Consider the following 22,514-nt stretch of genomic DNA (forward strand, 5'->3'; position numbering starts at 1 on the left):
AGCCTAATAGAATAAGTTATGCATACTTGTCCTTTAAGAAGAAAAAAAGGGTAAGGAGGGGCTCACATCTATAACCCTCCACCCCCAATTATTTATACTATAACACAAAAAACCAGAGTGGCCAAATGTGACCTTTGACCCCGAGAGATGCCGACCAAAAATATCTAATCATTTGTAGAACTCAAACTTAAATACAATAAACAATTAAATTGTTGAGTGGTTCATGAGATATCTACTTCTCAAGCTTTTTTTAACTTCCAAAAAGGTCATTTGACCTTGGACCTTAACGGATGACACGGAAAAATATGAGTGCAGACTTCCAAGTTACATTACTGAGTGGAAATATTCAATAAATGTGCATAAGGGTTTATGAGATATTTATTTGGAGCTTTTCACTCCACTTCAAAAATGGTGAAGTGTTACCAATGACCCTTAAACTTTGAATGATGACCTCCACAATCTAATCCTGGTGTACCCCTCCAGTAATTAGAGACTAAACCTGTTACGATACCTTGTGCGAGTTTTACTATGGACCAACACACTGTCAATGTGATTACTACCATACACACCTCGTGTAATTAGAGATACAACTTATTATATATAATTCCCTTTACACCAATGTGTTTGTTAAATTGGTAAATCCGATGTCGTTGGGTTGGGGCATACCACAGATGTCAAGATTTCATATGTTAATATGTGTATCAAATTACTAGAACTCTGAGGTCCCTTACATATTTGCCTGTAAAAAAAACAGTCAATTGTGGACAAAGTTGGTTGATTGTACAAGGTTAAATGTCCTATTACGTCATTGAAGCCTCCGTGTGTGATGTGTGTGTTGTGTATGCTGCAAGTGTGTATGTGTGCTGGAGGCAGGGTATGTTGGTGTATTTGCCTCCTTGTACAATCGCGAATCTGATGCCGACTTTACAGTGCTATCTCATGAAAATACCATACCAAAGGCACCCAGCACAGCAGTCCGCCCAGTCACATTATACTGACAATGGGTGAACCAGTTGTTGCCATTTCCCTACATGCTGAACATTTATTGTGGGCATAAAGAAACAAATTAAAGGTTCACGGATATTTGATAGCAGTGCTCTGTATTCGATTTGAAATGGCTTTACTGGACATTTCCATAGCTATTTTAAATATGGAACAAGAAACTAAGGTCAGTGTGGATTATTTATTCATTTTATTACTCATTTTAATATTACACACACTAAAAGAAGGGAGGTAACTCTATTTTACGGCTGGAAGTTTTGTTCTACAGACCAGTGGCACTGGCCTCATCCTCTTCCTAGTCGGCCATTGGAAAGCGTGCATAGCTTCTGTCCGTAGGGTAGACTCGCTATAGGCTCTGCAACAGATAAAACTTTAATGTGTTTTATACAGTGTAGGTAAAAAAAAGGGTATCGGAGATCCCCGTACTGTAACACATCTACAAGAAAACCCATGTAATATGCGCATTCTGTTTGCGGGTAATGCTGTATGTTAAATGTTCCAACGTCCATATTTAACATAGGTGCCTTTGATATGAATGTGGGAACAACATTCCCTGTGTTAAGTATGGACCATACAGCGATACCCGCAAACAGAATGTGCACATTACGTGGGTTTCTTGAAGATGTGTTACGGTATTTGAATATGTATATGACAGTAATTAAATCATTATTATTCATATTTCCCAAACCACAATAAATTTAAAGTGAAGTATCATCCCAAGTACACATGGTCACCTGTTTCGTCTGTTCTTGCTCTTGATCTTCGCCAGCAGTGTAGGGGTCGCACTGGCGCTTCCTGTGGCGATACTCGGTGGACGGTAATCTAGGGTGGACCGACTCAGGGGAGGTAACTTCTCGTTGGCGTTCCACACGCCAGGTCGAGATACTGTGCTGAATTCTTTGACTTGATTATATTCCTTTGAAACAAATAACATATCAATTTGTATTGATGTTTTGTCGTCGAGTGACGTCATTGTGCTTAGAGTACAGATAACGTAAACGGAAGCTGCACATGGCCATTGGCTTACAGTAAAACTCATACATATACATGCAGGCCCATGTCTGCAAAGGTCATTATTGACATTGTTCTCGAAATGGGTATACCAACCACCTTCAATATTTTTTTCATTTTGAGGAAAAGTTATGAGCCCATCACATACTAAATACACTGACATGGGCCTGTATGAAATACCTGAAGAATTATGTTTGTACATGTACCTTTAGTGTCTCTAAGTAGGTGTCCCGGTTGACATCACCTATATAGTTCAGGAAATCTCTCTTACTTGAACACAGCCATTTTGCCTTTTCATCACTGCGGTTCGGGGTTGGTAGCACCTAGGGGAAAGAACCAGAGATGGAGATACGTCACAATAATGGCCACGAAGTAGAGAGGAGGAAAGCAGACCTGTCTGGGGCATAATAGCAAGGTATACACTTATTCTTTTATACTGATCAAGACGTTGGCAAGACCAGAGATATATATGTTACAGTGTAGTTTATGTCTCTGACAAGATACACCACCATGCATTGTTGTAACGACCACACAGTTACAAAATAAAAGTGACCCTTTTGTTGACGGACATATAGTTACAGCGTGTTAAGAACCCTTTCTATAACAACAGGACCCTTTCTATAACAACAGAATTTTACTCTCAATGTACATCCAAACCTAGGCCCATCGATATTGGCCTCGGTTACAAAGTACATACAAAGATGTCTGCATCGGTCACAGTTATAAGGCACATACAATGTATACCTTTATAAAGGATAAATAGTTACAATATTACACCACCCTGTGTATAGCGGTCACGTAGTGACAGTTAGCTCACAAACCTTTATAAAACGGCCACAAAGTTACATTGTATAATCAAACCTTTCATCTAAAGCAAACAGAAACGTAGGTCTCATATTCAAAACTTTCAGTTGTATCAATAAAGAAATGTTTCTCAACCTTTACAAATCTTTGGTACGTCCATACCTTGAAATTAATGTTACTACGTGGTCACCTATTCTGAAAAAAGACCAAATCTCCCTAGAAAATGTTCAAAGAAGGGCAACCAAACTAGTTCCATCCCTAAAAGATCTCTCGTACGAGGGGAAAATATAACAATTATTAGAGGACATGCTTTTAAAAATAGAATTGTAAATATTTGAAATCAACTCCCTACAATTGTGGTAGCCAACAAGAGTGATTAATTTAAGTTGAAATAACTTGTTTCATAATTGTTGTAAAATAAATAAAGTTTATATTTATATTATATCTAAATTAGGATAGATCATGCGGAACTTGACTGCGTCGATCACCGGTGACTTGGGTTAGAGCGCCCGTCTAGAGTTCGGAGAGTCCCGGTTTCGAATCCCAATCTGTAGTTTCTCTGTTCCCTATCAATATAGTAGCGTGATTGCCAACCTTGTTTCAAGCTTGGCAAAGGGATACCGGAAATTGGGTTGTAAACTGCGAATGTGTTAGGGAACGAAGACGGGAGGAATGTAACGCAACTGAAGAGGGTCAATCGTCGGCGATAAGGTAGTTCACATGAGAGAGTCCGTCTAGAAATCGAAGCGTCCCTGCTTCGAATCTCGGTCTGGCCGTGCATTTGTCTTATTTTTCCGATTTCACTACTAACGAAGTATACTATTGGTCCTGTTTTTGTTCCTGTTTTCGAATTCTACATTAAACACCAGCCAGCCTGACCCTGGTAGACGATAATAAACACGCGTTTTGCCATTGTTTTTTGTTGTTGCTTAATTACACCAGAATCGAATAGCTGCGATTGTACACAAGATACACGAGTTCACAAAGAGGCAACACGGATACCCCATCATTAAAAAACTTTGAAACGTTAATTAAAATGTTGGTTATTACAATATACAGTAAAACCCCACTTCTTCGAACTCGGTTTACACGAATACCCCTCATTCGTCGAACAGTTTTTTTGGTCCCGACCGAGTTCGTACATATTTTTTGTAAAGTAATCCCTGATTAGCCGAACAGTTATTCCTCGAACAAATATTTGTCCCGACTCTTCATTGACATAATATCAATCCTATCTACTTTTGTTCGGAAACAAAGGTACACAGGCTCAATCTTGTGCATTTGAATGTAAAATCACAACTACATCAAGGCCTTTGCTTTTTAAAACATGCATTTTGCGAACATTTGAAAACAAGTTAAATTTAAGTCATAAAGAAATAGTTTGGCCCTATGATGAACAGTAAATGAATGAGGAGAGGAAAATACGAACGGAGGGCAGGACAGACGGATGAATAAACTATAAACAAATAAAGTTAATGACACTAAACAGACAGACAGTTCGACTGACTGTTTCGTACCTGGGCCGGTGAAGGGGGTCGCAATGGTGGTGGTTTGTAGAAAGATATCTGAGAAGATCCGAAGTCTTGGAAGTAAGTGGACACGGCCCGCCAGTCATCTGTCCCGAAGGAGTAGTGGGTCTTTTGGATATCGCTCATATTTCATCCGAGTGAAGATCAACTATCGACTGTCTACATGTTACCAGTCATAGGCAACACTGGGCATTATGACGTCATACCAATTGTGACGTCATAATGACCCTTAACTATGAGGAGTTGGCTCGAATTAAAAGTCAATATGGACGGGAAATACAGTGGGGGTTTTCTCCGAAAAATTTACCATTGTCCCGTCTATAGAACTATAGGATTTTATAATCTGGTACCTAAAATCGGAAGTAAGGTCTGGTTCTCAGTTCCGTTTTAAAACTCAATTCTGAATAAGGAACTAACATCAAACTCTCGTGCCACCGTCGATTTAGCCGATAGAACGATTTTATTTAAACTTATTTTTTAATCTTTTTAATATAACTTGATTATACTCACATATATATGCAGAGCAATTACGTATATTATGAGACATTAATATTATTATGATATTATTATAAACAACAAACAAACCACGGAATTAGATCAAAGTCCGTGAACAAAGATTAGAAACTCCTCGACTTCTATCCCAGTGGTGTATGTCAAGGCTCGGCATTTGCTGCCTGCATATTCTTAATGACCACAGATCTCCCATTCATGTCTAATCTAACTATTTATGGTATATCGAATACGGCAGCTGTATAAACACTATGAATGCTTATTTTACACAAAAATACCACTCTAGATAAATATCCGGGTACCGTGACCTATAATGACACGCCTTAGGTATTTTTTCTTCAATAATATAAACGTACTTTGCAGCACATCATGCTCAGAGACCCAATATTTGTTCGATTTATGAAGTTCTCCAAATGACATCTTCGAGATCTATGAACTTTCCTTTCGATATCACACACTAGATCTGCACTCTTGGGATCTAATGACAAAATCGAGGGCGCACGTTAAGACATTTGACCAGAGACGTATTATTCGTTCCTGATATGAACAAATGACCAATAGCACTGCTCAAAATCAATGGCAACGGTACTGTGCTTCGAATATTATTAAAGAGCTGTGACGAAATTTATCATTATGGTACCTCGAGCCAAAGCAGGAAACTCATCGACACATACTAGCAATCTTCCTTTTTAATATCTTTTTTATTGTTATGAACTACTTGACGAAAAACGACCGTTTTAGTTTTGTCCACTGCCTACAATACTTTTCTAGACTAACACATATTTCTTGAAGCCCTTCAACTGAATCAGTAAATAATTCCATGTCGTCCAAAATTTAGTTCTTCGGATTATAATGACTATTGCAACTATTTATAAAGAATAAATCAAAATCATTGATTTCAGAGAGAACGGTGTAGGTGAAGTATTTCGCTCTGTAAGAGGCCGATATGGTGATCAAAGAAACCAGACAATTTGCCATTTAATTTGACACAACGTTTTACATACATGTATAGATTTAAAAACATTGAGAAGTTTTTCTCTTAAACTAAAATTTGAAAGTTTAAACCAAAGTTTTAGTCAATCAACTTTATCAAAAATAATAATGCAACCGTTGATTTTTATTGAAAGATTTTAAGACAACCAATATCATCAGCATGGTGGCGCGCTCAGAGATTGCGAATCCACCATGACAAAATCCAAGAGTGCAAAGAAGATATATCTTGAGTGGTCTGGGTCTTCCTGTGTCCAGTGACACGAGCAAAGCCCTAAACATCCGTTATCACTGTCTGTTTGCTAGACCTCAAAGGACCCTGTCATCGTCTACAGTGGCGGATACAGAGGGGTTTTTTGGGCTTCAGGAAACCCCCCCACCCTGAGAATTTTCTTTAAAAATCATGTATTTTCACCATTTTCCTCAATTTTTCCCTACATGGAAACCCCTCCCTGGAAATTTTGAAACCCCNGAGCAAGAGGTTCTCGATTCTTAACGTTCACACAAGATTTCTGACCTAATCAAACGGCGAAATTTTGAAGAGGCAGTTAAAAGAACTACCTCTATGACATTTATCAATAATTTTTACAGAATTCTGATCGTACCGAAAGCCAAATTAGATATCCAATATGATTAAATCAGCCTCACAATAAGAAAAACTTGACCAGATGTTTTTGGCAAAATTGTTTGTGTAAAAAATAAAAAATAAAGATTTTCAAAATGACTGCCATATAAAGTGACTAAACAGTGATCATTCCCAACAAGTTTTGTTGAAATCTGACCAGTAGATCTAGAGTTTGAGAGTTAATTTCGAATATTTTTTTCAAAACGGGTGTCATGGCAATCATATTGGTTTTAAAATTGGTCCCAAAGTAGCAAAAAATAGTCCGGACCGTGTGCTGATAATTCCACTAAGTTTTGACAAAATTTGTTCAGTAGAAAGTTTTATTGTAAAAAGGTTAACGACACCGGATATAAGAAAATACATGAATCAATAGCTGGATTGAAAAATCTGAGGAGGAATTATATACATTTATGGTTGTATCAAAGGAAGAATATCGATGGGTGTTCTTACAAACGAAACAAGCACCCGGGGCTCACTTGAGATATTTATAGAACGCTCTGAAGCCACCAATCAGTGTCTCCGGTTTTTGCGAATGTCGGGACCCAAAATGGATCAAGGCTTGAATTTTGCAGTGTCGTACGCTTCAAATAAATATTTTTTTGTCAGTATATTAACATTTTATGATGACCTTTAGAATTAATATGACAAAAAGTATTTCTATACTGTGAATTTATTCCTATAGTCCAAAACAGAGTACAGTCATTTTTTAAAAACGTAGCCAAACATTAACATTTTACGTTTTCTTGGGCTATCTGAACTTAAAAAATAATAATCTGTAGACAAAAAATGGTGCATGGCTATCTATTCTAAGACTGCATCATTGTTATAACTGATTTGTTGACACATTTTTTTATTTATAAGTACTTTTGAAAAAAGTGATCCGATTTGGGTACTGCCACCTTACAGTAACTTCCCTTTGCTTTGGTTTTGGAAACAACTGTAATTGGACTTTGCAATTCAACTATCCTGATCAGACAGCTCATTTTGGATTGTATTGTGATAGGAGGGCCAGGGTTCAAGTCAAGGGCCAGTGTTCATGAAACGGTTATCAGCTAAAACTCATATTCTTTGCTTAACCCATTCACCCCTATGTAACTTTAGTAAACTCTTCCATGCTTTGATCTGGATGAGTCCATTATGGTCTACAGTGGTGATAGGGTTAAGCCATAATTTCTTGTTCAGGAGATACATTTATAAAAAACTCAATGAGTTTGAAGAATTTTGATTAGACTCAAAGCCGATTACCTTTTTTGAATATTTACATTTGACCTGTTGGCCGTGTCACATAATTTAAGTGAGTTTGTTTGAGTACAAAATCCATTCTTGAGCATGAGAATGGTTTCATGCATACAGGACCTGGTCTGGTCCAGCCTCAGTTTGACTTCCAGAACACTTTTTTAACCCTTTCACCCCTATGTAACTTTAGTAGACTCATGCAGAGGTCTACAGTGGTGAAAGGGTTAAAACTTCCTTTATATTGTTTTTGCTCCATTGAAGTTTCCCTGGTATGATTTAAAAATAAAATAATATAGGTATTGTAATACTGTTACAGATTTGGGCAGCGGTGCAGTCGGTATTCCGTCTTTGCATATTGCAGAGTTATCTTCTCTTGGGAGAAGGTATTGATTGTTACCTCTCTTGTTTGTGAGAGTAAAGTCATCAATTTTTGAGAAAACGACGTAATTTTCTCACACAAACCAATGACATAACAATCAATACCTGCTCCCAAGAGAAGATAACTCTGCAATATGCAAAGATGGAATATCTTTTACCTTAACTGATTAACGCTATATAATGAACCTGTTCAACAAAATACAAAAATATTTCTGGTTGTTGCACATAATTTATTGAAGGTTTGTACATCCACAGCCTGTAGTGATAGGAGACCCGTCACAAAGCTGTTGGCTACAATACAGAGTGTGTGCGGCTTCAAACATCAGTAGGCTTGTCTGCACACTCATGTACAAAATTGTTTTATTAAAGATAGTATCTCCACAGATACCATTATCACAGATAGAGTTATAATAATATTTACATATATACACACAATTTCAATAAAATATATAAAAAAAATATTAACATTTCTGAATGCAGTGATGTATACATCTCAATATTGTTTTTTGCTATCAAATTATTTCAACATTCTTGATCTTTATTCAAGCATTCGTGGAATGGTTTTACTTGAAACATTAGAACGAAGAAAAACGTGACATAAATAGATGATGTGGATGATAGTATATCAAACCCAATATATACCTATGCAAGCTGTATTGACTACTCCTAATAAAGAGGGGAAAATTGGGAAGCCGGGAGGGGTCCGGGTTAGCTTAATATATCTACTAAAATTGAGGATGTGGCTTGAATTCATAAATAACATTATGGACGGAATACAGCCCAGGTTGTGAATACAGATCTAGGGCATTAGTAACACAACATTAACACACTCAATGACAAATAAAAATATAAACACAGGTATTTTATTACTGGTCAATAAAACCAATCTATCTCTTTAAAGCACTGTACAAATCCCTAGAATCATTTGTAGAGATCACGGCTTCAAAATCAAATTGTCAATATTTTTATTCTTTGGAGTGTATTTTCGTATCATATGTGAAAAAGTCATTCAACAATTCACATAAAAAAGCACACACAAAAAATTGTTTATAACCAAACCAATATTCTTCTTTATAAGTTGTTTTCATATTTTTACTTTTTTTTTTATAATCTGACAAAACTGTTGGCTAAAGTGGATATTGACAGTGAAGTTAAGAATTTCCAAAAACCAACCAGGAACTTGTTCAAAATTTCCAGCTTTCATTTCACAATGCAATTTTCAATAAGTCCCATTTAACTCCCAGTTTATGGAACCTTTTGATTGATAACGGAGCACTACTGAATTACGTCCCATTTGTATTACTCTATTACTTCCCTTGTGTTCAAAGCATAAAATGTGAAATTTTTGACAATTTCTACACCAAAATGATTCTTGAATACTTCTGAATTGTAATTTTACATCTCATACAAAGTTCTGTGCATGTTGAGATTTAAAATACATTAGAACATATTAACATTTTTACTTTAAATCTTAGTAAAAAATTTGGATGAAATAATTGGAGGTTGATATGCTAACTTGACCCATCAGAACCATACCAAACCCAATCAATACTGTACTACATCATAAACAGGTGCTATGTTCTTTGTATGTGCTGCATTTCATAACATTTAACGAATGTTATGATAATAGTTATTTAAGTATATTACAATCTCGGTGTAAGCCAAGAGGGTAGGAATCGCTTTCAAGGCGCTAATATTCGCAGTTCTCTCCCTTTTTCTCATCCAAAACCCTCCAAAATTGAAACAGGATTTCGACAGAATGAAGTCTCCTTTTGAGAAAACTAAAACTATTATCCATATTTGAACAACAGAATGATTTCAGTTCCAGACAGTTCACAGTATATCAGTTAATTACAAGTTTATTTCTGTTCCTCCTGGGACGGAGTTTGAACTACATTTGCAGTGTTTGGGGCAGTTTTTGGTGGTTTGGCGTTCATGTCAATAATTTCATCTCCGTCTTTTACAATTTGCTTGTGAGCGGCCACCAGGTACCTTCTCTGATCTCTCCTCACTGTTTAAAACACAAAACAAACAATTTACATTACTATAAGTTGGTGTTTTTGTCAAACATGTCTGCCTTTGATCATAATGGAAATGCAGCAATCCTTGATATTTTTGTACTTTTTTTATAATCATATTATGGCATCAATAAATCTTGTACTGTATACCAGGACATTTTTGCTGTAGTTTTACTTATTTTTTGCCCGATGTAATGTCAGGACAATGTTATCACTAGAGAAAATGCAAGATAAATGACATAATAAACATAGTCATTAAATGCGTAGGGAGAAATTTACACCATGCAAATTTGGGATTTAACCAGCATAGGGCATATATTTCACTGGACTAAAGAAAATGAGATCAAGTCTGATTTATTCCTCTTTTGAAAAGAATTTTACAAGTTCTGGTGCAAATTTTAAGCTTTTTAAGTTAGGTCATATTTTCTTAAAGTTAAAGCGAATAATCTGAAATTATTAAAAGATCCAAAAGAGTACACCTTAAACATGATGTTGAACAGTATTGCGCTTCAAAAAATTATAAAAAATTGAATGATTTTAATGGAGGACCCATCCCCCATCCGTAACGGTTGGAGGCTGAGAAAGTATAGCCACTGTTTAAAAACAAATTCACACATGGCTACTTTTTTGCCTACTGATTTTTTAAGACCAGTGTGAGCCCTGAAAGGTTACCATGTACAGTATTCAGTAAAGTTTTTGTGAGTTGAGGCCAAGGTCTTACAAGATGCAGTAACAAATTAGCTACAAACGCCTTGATATATACATTTGAGAATCTTTTATGTACCTGTAATTTAAAAAAAACCACCATGTACTAAGCAGCCTTACCTTTTTCTCGCATGTCCTGTTTCTGTACCTCTGGGATGAGGAAACAGTGAACAAGATCAGCCACGATCTCCGACGACTGGAGCTCTGTCCGTCTGTACAAAATAAATTAATTATGGTTATTCTCTATAAAATTCTCCTATGGAGTATGTATAGAATTTTATAGCATGTTGTTTTTTAAATACTTATTTCTTGGATCTAATAATCTTGCAAACATTCAATTACATATTAACTAAGCAATTTAATTCATTCACCCCTGAAATTTCAAAATGGACTATTCCTACCTTTGAATTGGAAGAGTGTAAATGTGTCTTCAGGGGTGAATGTGTTACTGTAAGGTATACCACAACACACATAAAAGTGTGTAAATTTGAAGCATTTCTCAAAAGTATAATATTGAAATAGTGTAAGTAAAGTGGGTGTTAAAATCTGGTTTACATTGACAATCTTTATATGGACAGAAATATCAGTTTTGTATAAACTGGAATCAATTTGCAACAATTTTAATCGAGACTTTTGTGTTTCTAGAGCAGGAATTTCCTTATAATTTACACGCACACCCAAATGCTTAATGATGGATGAATTGGAATTAACTTATGCCAATGTTGAGGGTGATTTTCCTTCAAGACAAAAAAAACTTCTGTGTATTTCATACATGCCTAAGGCCAACTGATAAAACTTCTGTGATAACTTACTTGTCCTCCATTTCATAAGCAAGGTCGTTAATCATCGTCGCCTTCTCCGAGATTTCGCTGCGAGCCTGAATGTCGGCAGTTTTGTCAATAGAGCCCAGAATGATATCTTCTAGATACGTATCAACGCTGATCTGGTGAACTTTGACCGCCTGGAAACAACACAAAAACAAATTTTGTTTATTTTGCCCAGAACACTGGCATAGATCGGACAGTAGAAATCTTTTTCCTTTCTAGTCTTGAATTAAAGACACAAATGTATATTTCAGTGTGGCGATTGGATTTCTCACAATATGGAACATTATCTGGCATTGTGAATGACTAAGTCTGTTATCTAAGTATGTAATTTCTTTAAGTGCCTTTCTTGAATTTTTATTTTTTTATTTATGATAGTTTAATTTTAGGTAGTGTTAAGGTTGTGCCAAAGTGACCATGAAATCCAAATTACATGTGTTTTTTGTTTACCAGAACTGCTTTCAAGATTCAAATTGGATGAATAGTAATTGATTTAGCTGTTTGTATATAATTGTTATATTGTTTACCAGGAAATTTTCGCCGCATGTTAACTTTTCGCCTTTTTCGCCCTCCGTTATGACGGCGAATTGATCTTAAAGCAAACATAAGTAAACAACATATTCAACACAGTGAATAAAAGTGTAGGGCGAAATTAACACTTGGCAAAAAACAGATTTCACCAGCGTGGGGCAAAAGGTTCCTGGTGTACAATACTCTTCTTCAACCAACCTGTTTGAAGACTTCATCCTCCTCTCTCCTTCGCCTCTCTTCCACTTGACGACGCCCACTTTCCTCAGCCTCCCTGATTCTGCGCTGACGCTCCGCGAGCATGGAGAAGGCATGAATCCTCCTCTCCTCCTGTAGGCGAATCAACTCTTTGCTGAGGAAGTCATAGGTGTCGCCCATACTCGATCCCTCGAGCTGACTCATCGACTCGTCCACCAGGAATTCCTAATGATTACAGATATGTCAGTACATCAAAATCATTATGAATTTTTAATCACAAAAATCCTGAAGATCATAGGAAAACTTCAACGAACTTTTAAAACAGCTACAGTAGGACTTGTCCTGAATATTCTCTTTAGAAATTGACAATTTCATTGTCACACCCAAAGATTAAGAAAACTGAAAACAAAAAGCAGTATAACAAGATGTAACGGCAGTATAACAAGATGTAACGGCAGTATAACAAGATGTAACAGCAGTAAAACAAGATGTAACGGCAGTATAACAAGATGTAACAGCAGTATAACAAGATGTAACGGCAGTATAACAAGATGTAACGGCAGTATAACAAGATGTAACGGCAGTATAACAAGATGTAACGGCAGTATAACAAGATGTAACGGCAGTATAACAAGATGTAACAGCAGTATAACAAGATGTAACGGCAGTATAACAAGATGTAACAGCAGTATAACAAGATGTAACGGCAGTATAACAAGATGTAACGGCAGTATAACAAAATGTAACGGCAATATAACAAGATGTAACAGCAGTATAACAAGATGTAACTTTACCATGTTTTTTTTCTGGATAAATGTAGTTTTGATATTATTTATTCAGAAAACACTTCAAAATGTCAGATGTTATAATTAAACAGTCACAGAAGTTATTTCAGCATTGGGACACTCGGCTGTATGATAAACTAAATCCTTCTTCCAGACATATATCATCACTGATCCAAATTCTTAACAACTCTACTACCGCTTTAAGTATATCCAACGGTACATACTGGGGTTCTTTTCTGTGTTTCTTTTCCATTAACTCATTCACCCCTGAAGACACATTTGAACCCTCCAAATTCAAAGGTTGGAATGGTTCATTATGAAATTTCAGGGGTGAATGAGTGCAGGTTTTTAAGAACTTGTTAGCTTGACAAAATGTCACCCCACAATAATCAATTGTAAAAAAAAAAGGCTCCTTGCAAAATAACTTTTTTTTTTTTAAATCAAAAGATGATATTGAAAGTAATTTAATACATTTTGAATAAAAAATATATATAATAAAATGCAGTTTAAACTTTAAAATAACATTTATAAACAAAATCTTGATTGTAAACATTTGTGTAAACTAACAAAGCTTTGTAAAGTGATGGCTGTAGCCAGCCACAGGTACAGTTGTCAATAATGGTACATTGAATTCATCAATTATGTAAAAGCAACATCGACCAGGTCCAACAAATGTCTCTCTTAAAGAGTAATTAAAAACATAAAACGAGAAAACACAGACCAAGCGTTGATCGTCAACTAAAAGATAAACAAAACCTCTGATAATACACACGGCTGTTTATCGAAAAAAAATGCAGTTTTTTTTATCAGGGTTAGACACTAACTGTTTTTGTTAGGTAGTCCACATGACTAGTTGAATAGATTGCTTACTAGTCCAGAGTCAATGTAACTAGTCCAAGATTTCCTGATAAGGAAAAAATTGATTTACAGCAAGAAACATCAAAAGTAATTGACGGTAACGTTTTAGGAAAATTTTGACAATCATCCAACGAATATATCTTATTTTTAGCAGCTTTCTAAATTTTAAAATGAAATATTTTTCTTTTATAACCGTATTTTCACAAGTACAAAGGACCAGTTAGGTTAGGTGATTCACTAGTCCTTGCTGAAATCTACTAGTCCAGGACTAAGGGACAAGTGTTAGTGTCGACCCCTGAATTTATGTCAGTAAGAGGCATTTTCTGTATCAAAACTCTAGAACTTAAATACAATAATACTATACTTGAGTATCAGTGATTTATTGATAGATGATAATATGATAAAATACAATATTAGATGATGCTACATCCTCATTGGTTTGATTGTAATCACATGGAGGTCTGTGATTTGTAATATTGACTAGGTGTTACTATTTTTAGAAACAGCAGGCTAATATTCACTTTATGATGTCACTACATTTGTCAGAGCGCATTTGGGTTGTCATCCTGGGCTTATTAGAGGATAAATACCATAAAAAGATTAAGTGTTCAAATTTATTTTGTTCTTAATATCTTTATTACTTTTTTGAATAATTTTCATTCTTCAAATCTATAACTTGGATCAATTTTTTTTTGAATTACCATGACTGAAGTAAAAACATAAAGGTTCTTTGAGTGATTTATAAAATGATCCCATTTAGAAATAAAATATGAAAATACTATTTGAACTTTTGAAAAATCCAATTAGTTTAATTCATGCATCAATTGACGAATCTTGATTCAATTAAACCCTGGGTTGTGTGTGATAATCTGATTGTTCAGATATTAATTGTAATATTGAGTCTATCAATGTTGAAATATTTGAATATTTAGGAGTTTAGATAAATGTAGTAACAGCTCCCCCCCCCCCCCCCCCCCCCCCCTATTTTTGTTCTTATAAAATTTTATATACCAACTGAACTCCTTGTCGACAACACTTTGTCGTTTCTAAAGACGATTCATTAAATAATAGATCACAAGAGACTGGACAAATTAAGCTTCACATAAACACTCCACATATTGATCTACGAAACACCATCTGTCTATAGTACCCTTGGACAGGTAAACTTCGCATCAAGAACAACACGAAAATAACATCTTTTTAATTACGTAACAAACAAAATGATCTGTTTTTGTTTTCACTATCTAATTTGGTGTTTCATGCTGATTCTGATTGCGATAATTTGTTTTGACTTTCAACTAGCACATTAAGCCTGAAACGCTGTCTCTATTAGGGCTACAACAATACATTAACACCATGATACGATACGTATCACAATGCTGTTGTCACATTATCAACATACATATATAGCAACAGTAGAAGAAAAGAGAAAAGATATGTTGCAAATTTGTAATGGAAATACTACAACTTGAAATAGACTTAAAAAATTTGCACAATTCACGTCTTTTGACATGTATGCCGAGCTTGGGCTGTCACTGGCAATATTATGTAACATACTGTATTCAAAATATTGTGATATATCTTCGCGTGCTATATCGTTGCAGCCGTAGCCTCTATATGATATGCCTTGTAAGCATATTTCACTTTGACCCCAATATGTCAATGTTACCCTTTGACCCCTGTACATGGTCTATGTTGCATTTTGACACCTGGTTGTGGTTTATATGTTACCCTTTGACCTTTGGACATGGTGCCAGTTACACTCTGGACTTTGGATTTTATCTAGATGTCGCTTATGCTTCTCTTTGACCTCTTGACCTTTGGACATGACACGTGTTCTACTATGGCCTTTGGATTTTACCTAGATGTAACCTGTGCTACTCTTTGACATCTGGATATGACCTATGTAACTCTTTAACCCCTTGACTTTGCCCGTGTTGCCCTTTGACCCCTGGATGTGGCCTCGATTACACTTCAGTACCTAGACTTGACTTGTGCGCACTTTAACCTCTGGATATAGCCTTTAAATTGCTACAATTTGATAGCTGGAATTGGCCATTTTAATTCCCCCCAATGGTATTGATTTGATGTAATACAAAAGTATAAGATACACGACCACACTGACCTTGTGTTCGTGCAGTCTCCTCTGTCGCTGCAGTGCGAGGGTGGCCTGTTTCTCTTGGTGTTTAAGGCTCTGTTCCGCGTCTTGTAGAGCATGGGTACTCCTCAATTCCTTGATCAGTTCTGTCCTCTTCTCCTTCCCCTCAAATATCTGGTCAACAAAAGCAGATCCTTGTACTCCAATTAAACAAATAACAATTTTGTAACTTTTTTCTTTTCATTACAATCCTTTACATGATGCAGACCTTCAATTTATAGAATATTCCATATGAAAACAAATAACAACGAAAAAAAAATCAAAAAAATCAAGTGCTTGCACCTTAGTACAGCACCTGACACTTACCATGTTCTGTATGGCACGACCCCGAATGACCTTCTGTAAGTAGATAATGGCCAACTCCTTTTCTTCTTCCTCCTAAAACACAAAAACATCCCTCATATGTCAATCATGGCAAGTTAAAGTTTCTCCAGAATAAATACCATACACAAAGTTACCAATAGAGCGTTGTCATCTTCATTAAAACAAACTTTAAGCTGGAAACCTATACAACCTACCATCCAGCCAAATATTCATTAACCCTTTCACCACTGTGGACCATAATGGACTCATCCAGATCAATGCATAGTAGAGTTCAGTAAAGTTGTATAGGGGTGAAAGGGTTATGTGTTAAACTTGTCCTTCACATGTACCGATAATTACTTTATGTGGAATGCTGTACGTGACAGCAAGTATTCATATTTGCTTTCATTATTTTAATTTCCTGGTATACAGCAGTTGATTAGGGCTATTCCAGATATATGACAATTGTAAGGAAGGGGGTAGAGGATATAATTTGTATAATTGTCTCCCAGGAAATAATGTTGTTGGTGGGGGGGCATAAAAATAGTGCACCCATGCACGATCATATTGGGTTATATCCCATCTTTACTCATTACAGAACTACCCAATCAAATCGGTTTATTATAACAGTGTCAGTAATATATATACTTTAACCCTTACCACTGTAAACCGTAATGGGCTCACCCAGATCAATGCATGGTAGAGTCTACTAAAGTTACATAGGGGTGAAAGGGTTAATAATGCTATACAATTAATCACTTTTACTGAGGTCATTAAATAGTTTTATAAACCTGAAAACAAGTACATATCAACTTAGAATATAGTTTCATATCAAAAATGCATGCAACTAAAAATACAGACATTTTCAGAATACTGAATTCTTCAAAACTGATCATGCATAGCTTGCATGAAAATAAGAACCAAGGGAGGTAATCTGACTGTCAGTAGTACCATTCTTATTTCACCAATGTTTGTTTAATCTTAGTTTTACCGAGGGATAGTCTGGTTGTGATGTGTTAACTGTATATATATTCTCTGCTTCTTTTTGGCTCTTCCCGACATAATAACCTTTACAAATTTTAAATAAAAAAGTAAATTTGTCTGGCGTTGAAATACTTTAATTTTTTTCCCCATTAATTTCTTCAAAGTGATACATTTTATTAACATTATGTAATGGTATTATAAAACGCACAGTACAGTACACATGCACACTTCAAATTCGATATTATGAAATATTACAAAATAATGATATGATTAATTGGTGATCCACACTACCATAAACTTTGGTTTTAATTCATTCCCCCCTGGAATTTCATAATGAACTTTTCCAACCTTTGAACTGTTAGAGTACAAATGTGTCTTCAAGGGTGAATATGTTTAATCATGATCATGCTAGATGTTGCTACGATGGCAATATGATGACTTGGTTAAAAAGCTTACTAGATGTAACTTGTATACTCAATCATAGATATATTTAGTAAATGAGAAAAGCATTCACACGAAACAAAATTTGATGATTTCTTTTTATGAAAAGATGGATATGAAAATATGTATACCGGGTATATATTAATGTAAACAATACTTATAAAACCATTTTATGTTATTCTGAACCTAGAAAATTTCTATAAGACATGAATGCCCTTAAGCCTTGTAATTGATCTATAAATAGCAACAGTGACCTCGGAATCCTAAAATAAGATCTTATCCAAGGTATTCTCATACTTGACCTTTGTACAAACTATGATAAAATTTTGGTTGAAAATGAATACCTTAAAAATTAAATCAATGAACACCTGGGTACCTATAATAAACTTGATGAACATGAAAAAATGATTTATGATTCGGATGCTGACATGTTACTTTAGAAAACCAAAACAAGCAGCATCAAAATATTTGTATATACCTCCACCATCTTTTGTTGCTGAGAACATAATTAACATTCACATTTTATGATGTGGAAACAATTCATACATCAAAATGTTTTTTTGCTCAACTGGACACATTCACAACAGTTAATCTACCAGAAATGTGCAGAGTTCTCGTAAACGCCAGTAATTCAGATGAGCAATCATATTTTTTCCAGATATATCTTATCATAGTTATCAGATGTATTTTTTTTTAAAGTGAATTTAAATTTTGAAATAAATTCTTAAAGCCTTGTAAATCAGTAGAACTTCTTTTGATTTAGTTTTATATAAGATTTATATTAATAATATCTTATATTAATATTTAATGAAAATATGCACATTGGTAAAAAAACCTTTTTTTACATGTACATGTACAATGCTTTTTTCCCCTTGATGAAGTCTATTTTGAAATATTCTTAATTACCTCTTAGATGTCATTTTTAAAATTAATTACATCTAAGATTTAGTTTAATTACAAAAATCTATATTTATCTCAAACATTATTATAATTCACCCCATCACATCTGAAACCTCACTGAGGGTTATCGCTTCTTAACAATTACTTTGTTAGTTTTACTGTCACAGTTGAATTCTACCGGAGAATTGACGGTATGACAAGACTTTAATGTTTATGTATAATAAATTTAATACATTTTTCATTTAATAGATTGGTTTTCTCCAGTCAATAGTGAAAATTGTGATGTAGTTTTCCAAAACATAGACTGGATTGAAATAATAACACAGATTCTTACTTCGTACAGCTTCTAAATAAAATTGCTATAAATTGGGAATATTTTCCATTATTTTGCACAAGTTAACTCATTCACCGCTGAAGACAAATTTGAACTCTTCCAATTCAAAGGCTGGAATAGTTCATTATAAAATTTCAGGGGTGAATGAGTTATTGGGACAACCTGACCCTTTTATAGAAACGGTCACTGAGCTTACCTCAGGCGGGACTTCCACAGCTGGTGTTGGCGGACGGGGAATCGGCTTTTCTATTTTCTGGAGGAACCGTAACGGTTTTGGTTCCTCTTCCCCTTTAGCCTTTTCAGCTTTGAGGGACTGAAAGTTGTTAAAATAAGAATAAGATATGTAGTAATCTTACAGCTCGGATTTGTGTCAGTAATTACCAACATCAGATAATATTTAGAAGTTGAGAGCTCAAAATAAATTTTTTAGTTACTGTGAAACCAATTATTTTTCTAGGAGATTTATTTTTGTCAATTTCGAGGAAATTTGTTCTCCTAATCTGTGTATTTAAAACTTCTACAAAATTTTGTGAGATGTGTAACTCTTAAATAAAAGTACCTCATGCATGTCCATGAGTTCACGCTGCTTCCTGTATTTGCGTTTGATGAAACCAGCTTTTGTGACGGTTTTGGGTTTGGGTGCTTTGATCCTTGGGTTGAGGACGAAGTCGGGCAGAGATTGTTCAAGTTCAATCAGGCCTGAAACAAGATAAACAGACGTTGATCAACATTGTACAACAGTAAATACAAAAAACACAGGAGTCATGAAACTACAACAAAATATCATTATGTAACCATAGGAACAACACGTTCACATCCAGATTAAGCAATTTTTGACGAAATTATCAACATTTTGTTATAAGGATCTGAAAGTTTATACAGCATGGAAATTCACAATGATCATTATTCAACTCTTTCTATGTCCATCACCACTATGAGTGGGAAATTCGCAAAACTGACATGATGTTCTTATATTAGTGTACAAATTTATTCATTCAACATTTAACTCATAAACTTTTGGTTTAATTTGTTTGTGTTTTATGTCCTATTAACAGCTATGGTCCTACTTGTATAAAACATCTCAAAGTTCAGAAAATCTTAGACTTGAGGAAATCTCAAGAGTTGAGATGTTTTATACAAGTGGGCCATGGTCATTTAAGGACGTGCCAGGTTTTGGTGGTGGAGGAAAGCCAGAGTTCCCGGACAAAAAAACCCTGACCTATGACCAGTACCTGGCGACTGCCCCACGTAGGCCTCGAACCTGCGACCCAGTGGTGGAGGGTTAGTGGTAACTCATAAACAACAATGAAACCAACTTTAACTAATTCACCCCTGAAATGTCAAAGTGAACAATACCAACCTTTGAGTTGGAAGAGTTCAAATGTGTCTTCAGGGGTGAATGAGTTAACATATCCTGCTTTAGCACTGGACATTCTACTGTACCATTACCAGACAGCAATACATTTGTATTTTACCGTATCCGATGCCCGGTAATAAGCTCATCCATGTTCGTTACAGTTCAGTAGAGCACATACTATTTCACTGTCATGTAGCAAGCCCACACTTGTACCTTACATCAGAATTAGCGTATTTGACCCCCGGGCTTATTGCAGGATAAATACAGTAGTTAAAACTTTTCCGAAATTAATAGTCAAGATACATATGGATGATCAGGTGGTGTAGTGGATAACGTACTCACCTTTCACCTAGGCGGCCGGGCTTCAACTCCCCGATGGGATTTCAAAAGGTTTTGGGTCACCTGACCGACCATGGGGGTTTTCTCCGGGTACTCTAGTTTCCTCCCACATTAAGACCCACCCACCCACACCCCCACAACCCGCTAACATCTGGGCCAACAAGAGTGATTAAGATTATAAGTTGTAATAACTTGTTTCATAATTGTTGTAAAAGAAATAAAATTTATATACCTTGATAAGTGTTGATATGACGACTCCGAACAACATACTGCTCCGATCCTCGATCCAAAAACATCCCAATACGCGTCAGAGGAGCGTAGGTTTGAGACCCGTAGTTGGAGAAGTCCTGGATAACGTCGCGACGTTCCAGCTTTCCTTCAACCTGCTTCCTTTTGCCAGTTAGCTTTCGTATCGCTAAAAATTACAAAATCAAATGTTTATAAAGAAGATTCAGTATTTCATTAGCTATAATCTACATTTATTTTCTCTCTAACATGTATATTCCGGAACTTTTTAAGGAAACATGATTTAGATATCCAAATATTTGGTTGAATGAAAATATAAATGAAAGAGGAAGATGCTACTAACATGCCAATTATTTTTTTAGTACATATATAGTAGTCATTATTCTACTTACTTTTTATGTGTTCATTTCTTATTTTCTTTATCTTCGATTCTTTTTCTTTCTGTTTCTTTGACCTAAATAAAAACAAAAATAGCATCAATAGTCGATCATTTTTCACATCTTAATTCTAAAATTCCATCAGAATGTGTCAGGACCACATTGATAAAAAAAAATCTTCAAGCATTCCAGGTGATATTTTCTACTATTTCCCTAAGGTGTAATGAATGTTTCATCTCCATGTGGTTAAGACATCACTTATAGAAAACAACACAAAGAGTATATGAATATTTTACCTCTTAGTCATTCCTTGTAACCTTATTTTCAATACTTTAGCTATGCTCCGACACATTATTTCTTTTTCATACATTGATTCGCGGATCAACTACTTTAATTGAGTTAACGTTAACTCATTCACCCCTGAAGACACATTTGAGCTCATCCAAATCAAAGGTTGGAACAGTGCATTATGAAAATTCAGGGGTGAATGAGTTAAAGGAATTTTAAGTAATGGACTATGCTTAAGATCGCCATAACACTGTAGAATGAGAAAAGAAGTTCATTAGATAATTACCATTACTGTGTGAATAAAGTGAAAAAGTAGTAAGAACTTCTATAAATAGGACTGACCAGATTTTGTCGAGACGTTTTATGTTCAGCTCCTGATGGTTTTCTTCCCTCTTCTTCAGAAGGTCCTTCAATACTTCCAGTCTGGCTTCTTGTAACCTTAAATTTAAATGAAGTATCTTCGTGTGAATTCAAATGTATATATTCAACAGTTATCAAAAGTCAAAGGTGTAAAAACATATTTCCTATTTCATGTTGTAACACAAAATTCTTGCAGCTTGTTATTAAGTGCTACTGGACAACGATACAGTTTAAAGAAGTTACTGTGTACCACTATGGGTGGCCGAGTGGATAGCGCACTTGCCTTTCACCAAGGCGGCCGGGTTTGATTCCCTGATCAGACATTTAAAGGTATGGGGTCACCTGCCTGACCACATGGGTTTTCTCTGGGTACTCTGGGTTTCCTCCCAAAGAAATACCCCCAACCCCCACCCCACCCACCCCCCA

General features: G+C 35.5%; 2 protein-coding genes across 3 annotated transcripts in view; both read right to left on the reverse strand.

Moving 5' to 3' along the window:
- Positions 1–1,168: 1,168 nt before the first annotated feature.
- Positions 1,169–4,547, reverse strand: LOC110462143. Its single transcript, XM_021515987.1, has 4 exons — positions 4,335–4,547; positions 2,220–2,336; positions 1,737–1,918; positions 1,169–1,357 (listed from the first exon to the last, which is right to left on the reverse strand). Exons 1-4 carry the CDS (start codon positions 4,470–4,472, stop codon positions 1,240–1,242), a joined length of 555 nt encoding a protein of 184 aa, XP_021371662.1. The 5' UTR covers positions 4,473–4,547; the 3' UTR covers positions 1,169–1,239.
- A 3,751-nt stretch (positions 4,548–8,298) lies between these two features.
- LOC110462123 (cilia- and flagella-associated protein 91-like) overlaps positions 8,299–22,514 on the reverse strand; it is an 18,225-nt gene continuing 4,009 nt past the window's right edge. The window contains exons 8-19 of one of the 2 annotated variants that reach the window (XM_021515961.1): positions 22,071–22,166; positions 21,456–21,517; positions 21,050–21,232; positions 19,681–19,820; positions 19,318–19,434; positions 18,366–18,383; positions 16,466–16,537; positions 16,127–16,273; positions 12,362–12,583; positions 11,621–11,769; positions 10,929–11,020; positions 8,299–10,096 (exon numbers count right to left, since the gene is read on the reverse strand). In XM_021515961.1, the coding sequence (XP_021371636.1) occupies positions 9,945–10,096; positions 10,929–11,020; positions 11,621–11,769; positions 12,362–12,583; positions 16,127–16,273; positions 16,466–16,537; positions 18,366–18,383; positions 19,318–19,434; positions 19,681–19,820; positions 21,050–21,232; positions 21,456–21,517; positions 22,071–22,166 (1,450 nt within the window). In that variant the 3' untranslated portion in view covers positions 8,299–9,944. The remainder of the gene's footprint in view (positions 10,097–10,928; positions 11,021–11,620; positions 11,770–12,361; positions 12,584–16,126; positions 16,274–16,465; positions 16,538–18,365; positions 18,384–19,317; positions 19,435–19,680; positions 19,821–21,049; positions 21,233–21,455; positions 21,518–22,070; positions 22,167–22,514) is intronic. The other variant, XM_021515962.1, reaches the window with a different exon arrangement.

This window comes from Mizuhopecten yessoensis, unplaced genomic scaffold (assembly GCF_002113885.1).
Source record: "Mizuhopecten yessoensis strain PY_sf001 unplaced genomic scaffold, ASM211388v2 scaffold10751, whole genome shotgun sequence".
NCBI lineage: Eukaryota > Metazoa > Mollusca > Bivalvia > Pectinida > Pectinidae > Mizuhopecten > Mizuhopecten yessoensis.

What these genes read in the sequence shown, in the direction of transcription:
- LOC110462143 (XM_021515987.1), bottom strand. Translation starts at nt 4,472, where the DNA reads ATGAGCGATATCCAAAAGACCCACTACTCCTTCGGGACAGATGACTGG. An exon ending in GACCCCCTTCACCGGCCCAG is followed by an intron (nt 2,337 to 4,334) that starts GTACGAAACAGT and finishes TCTTTCCCCTAG; the next exon opens with GTGCTACCAACCCCGAACCG. An exon ending in AGCAAGAACAGACGAAACAG is followed by an intron (nt 1,358 to 1,736) that starts GTGACCATGTGT and finishes TATCTGTTGCAG; the next exon opens with AGCCTATAGCGAGTCTACCC.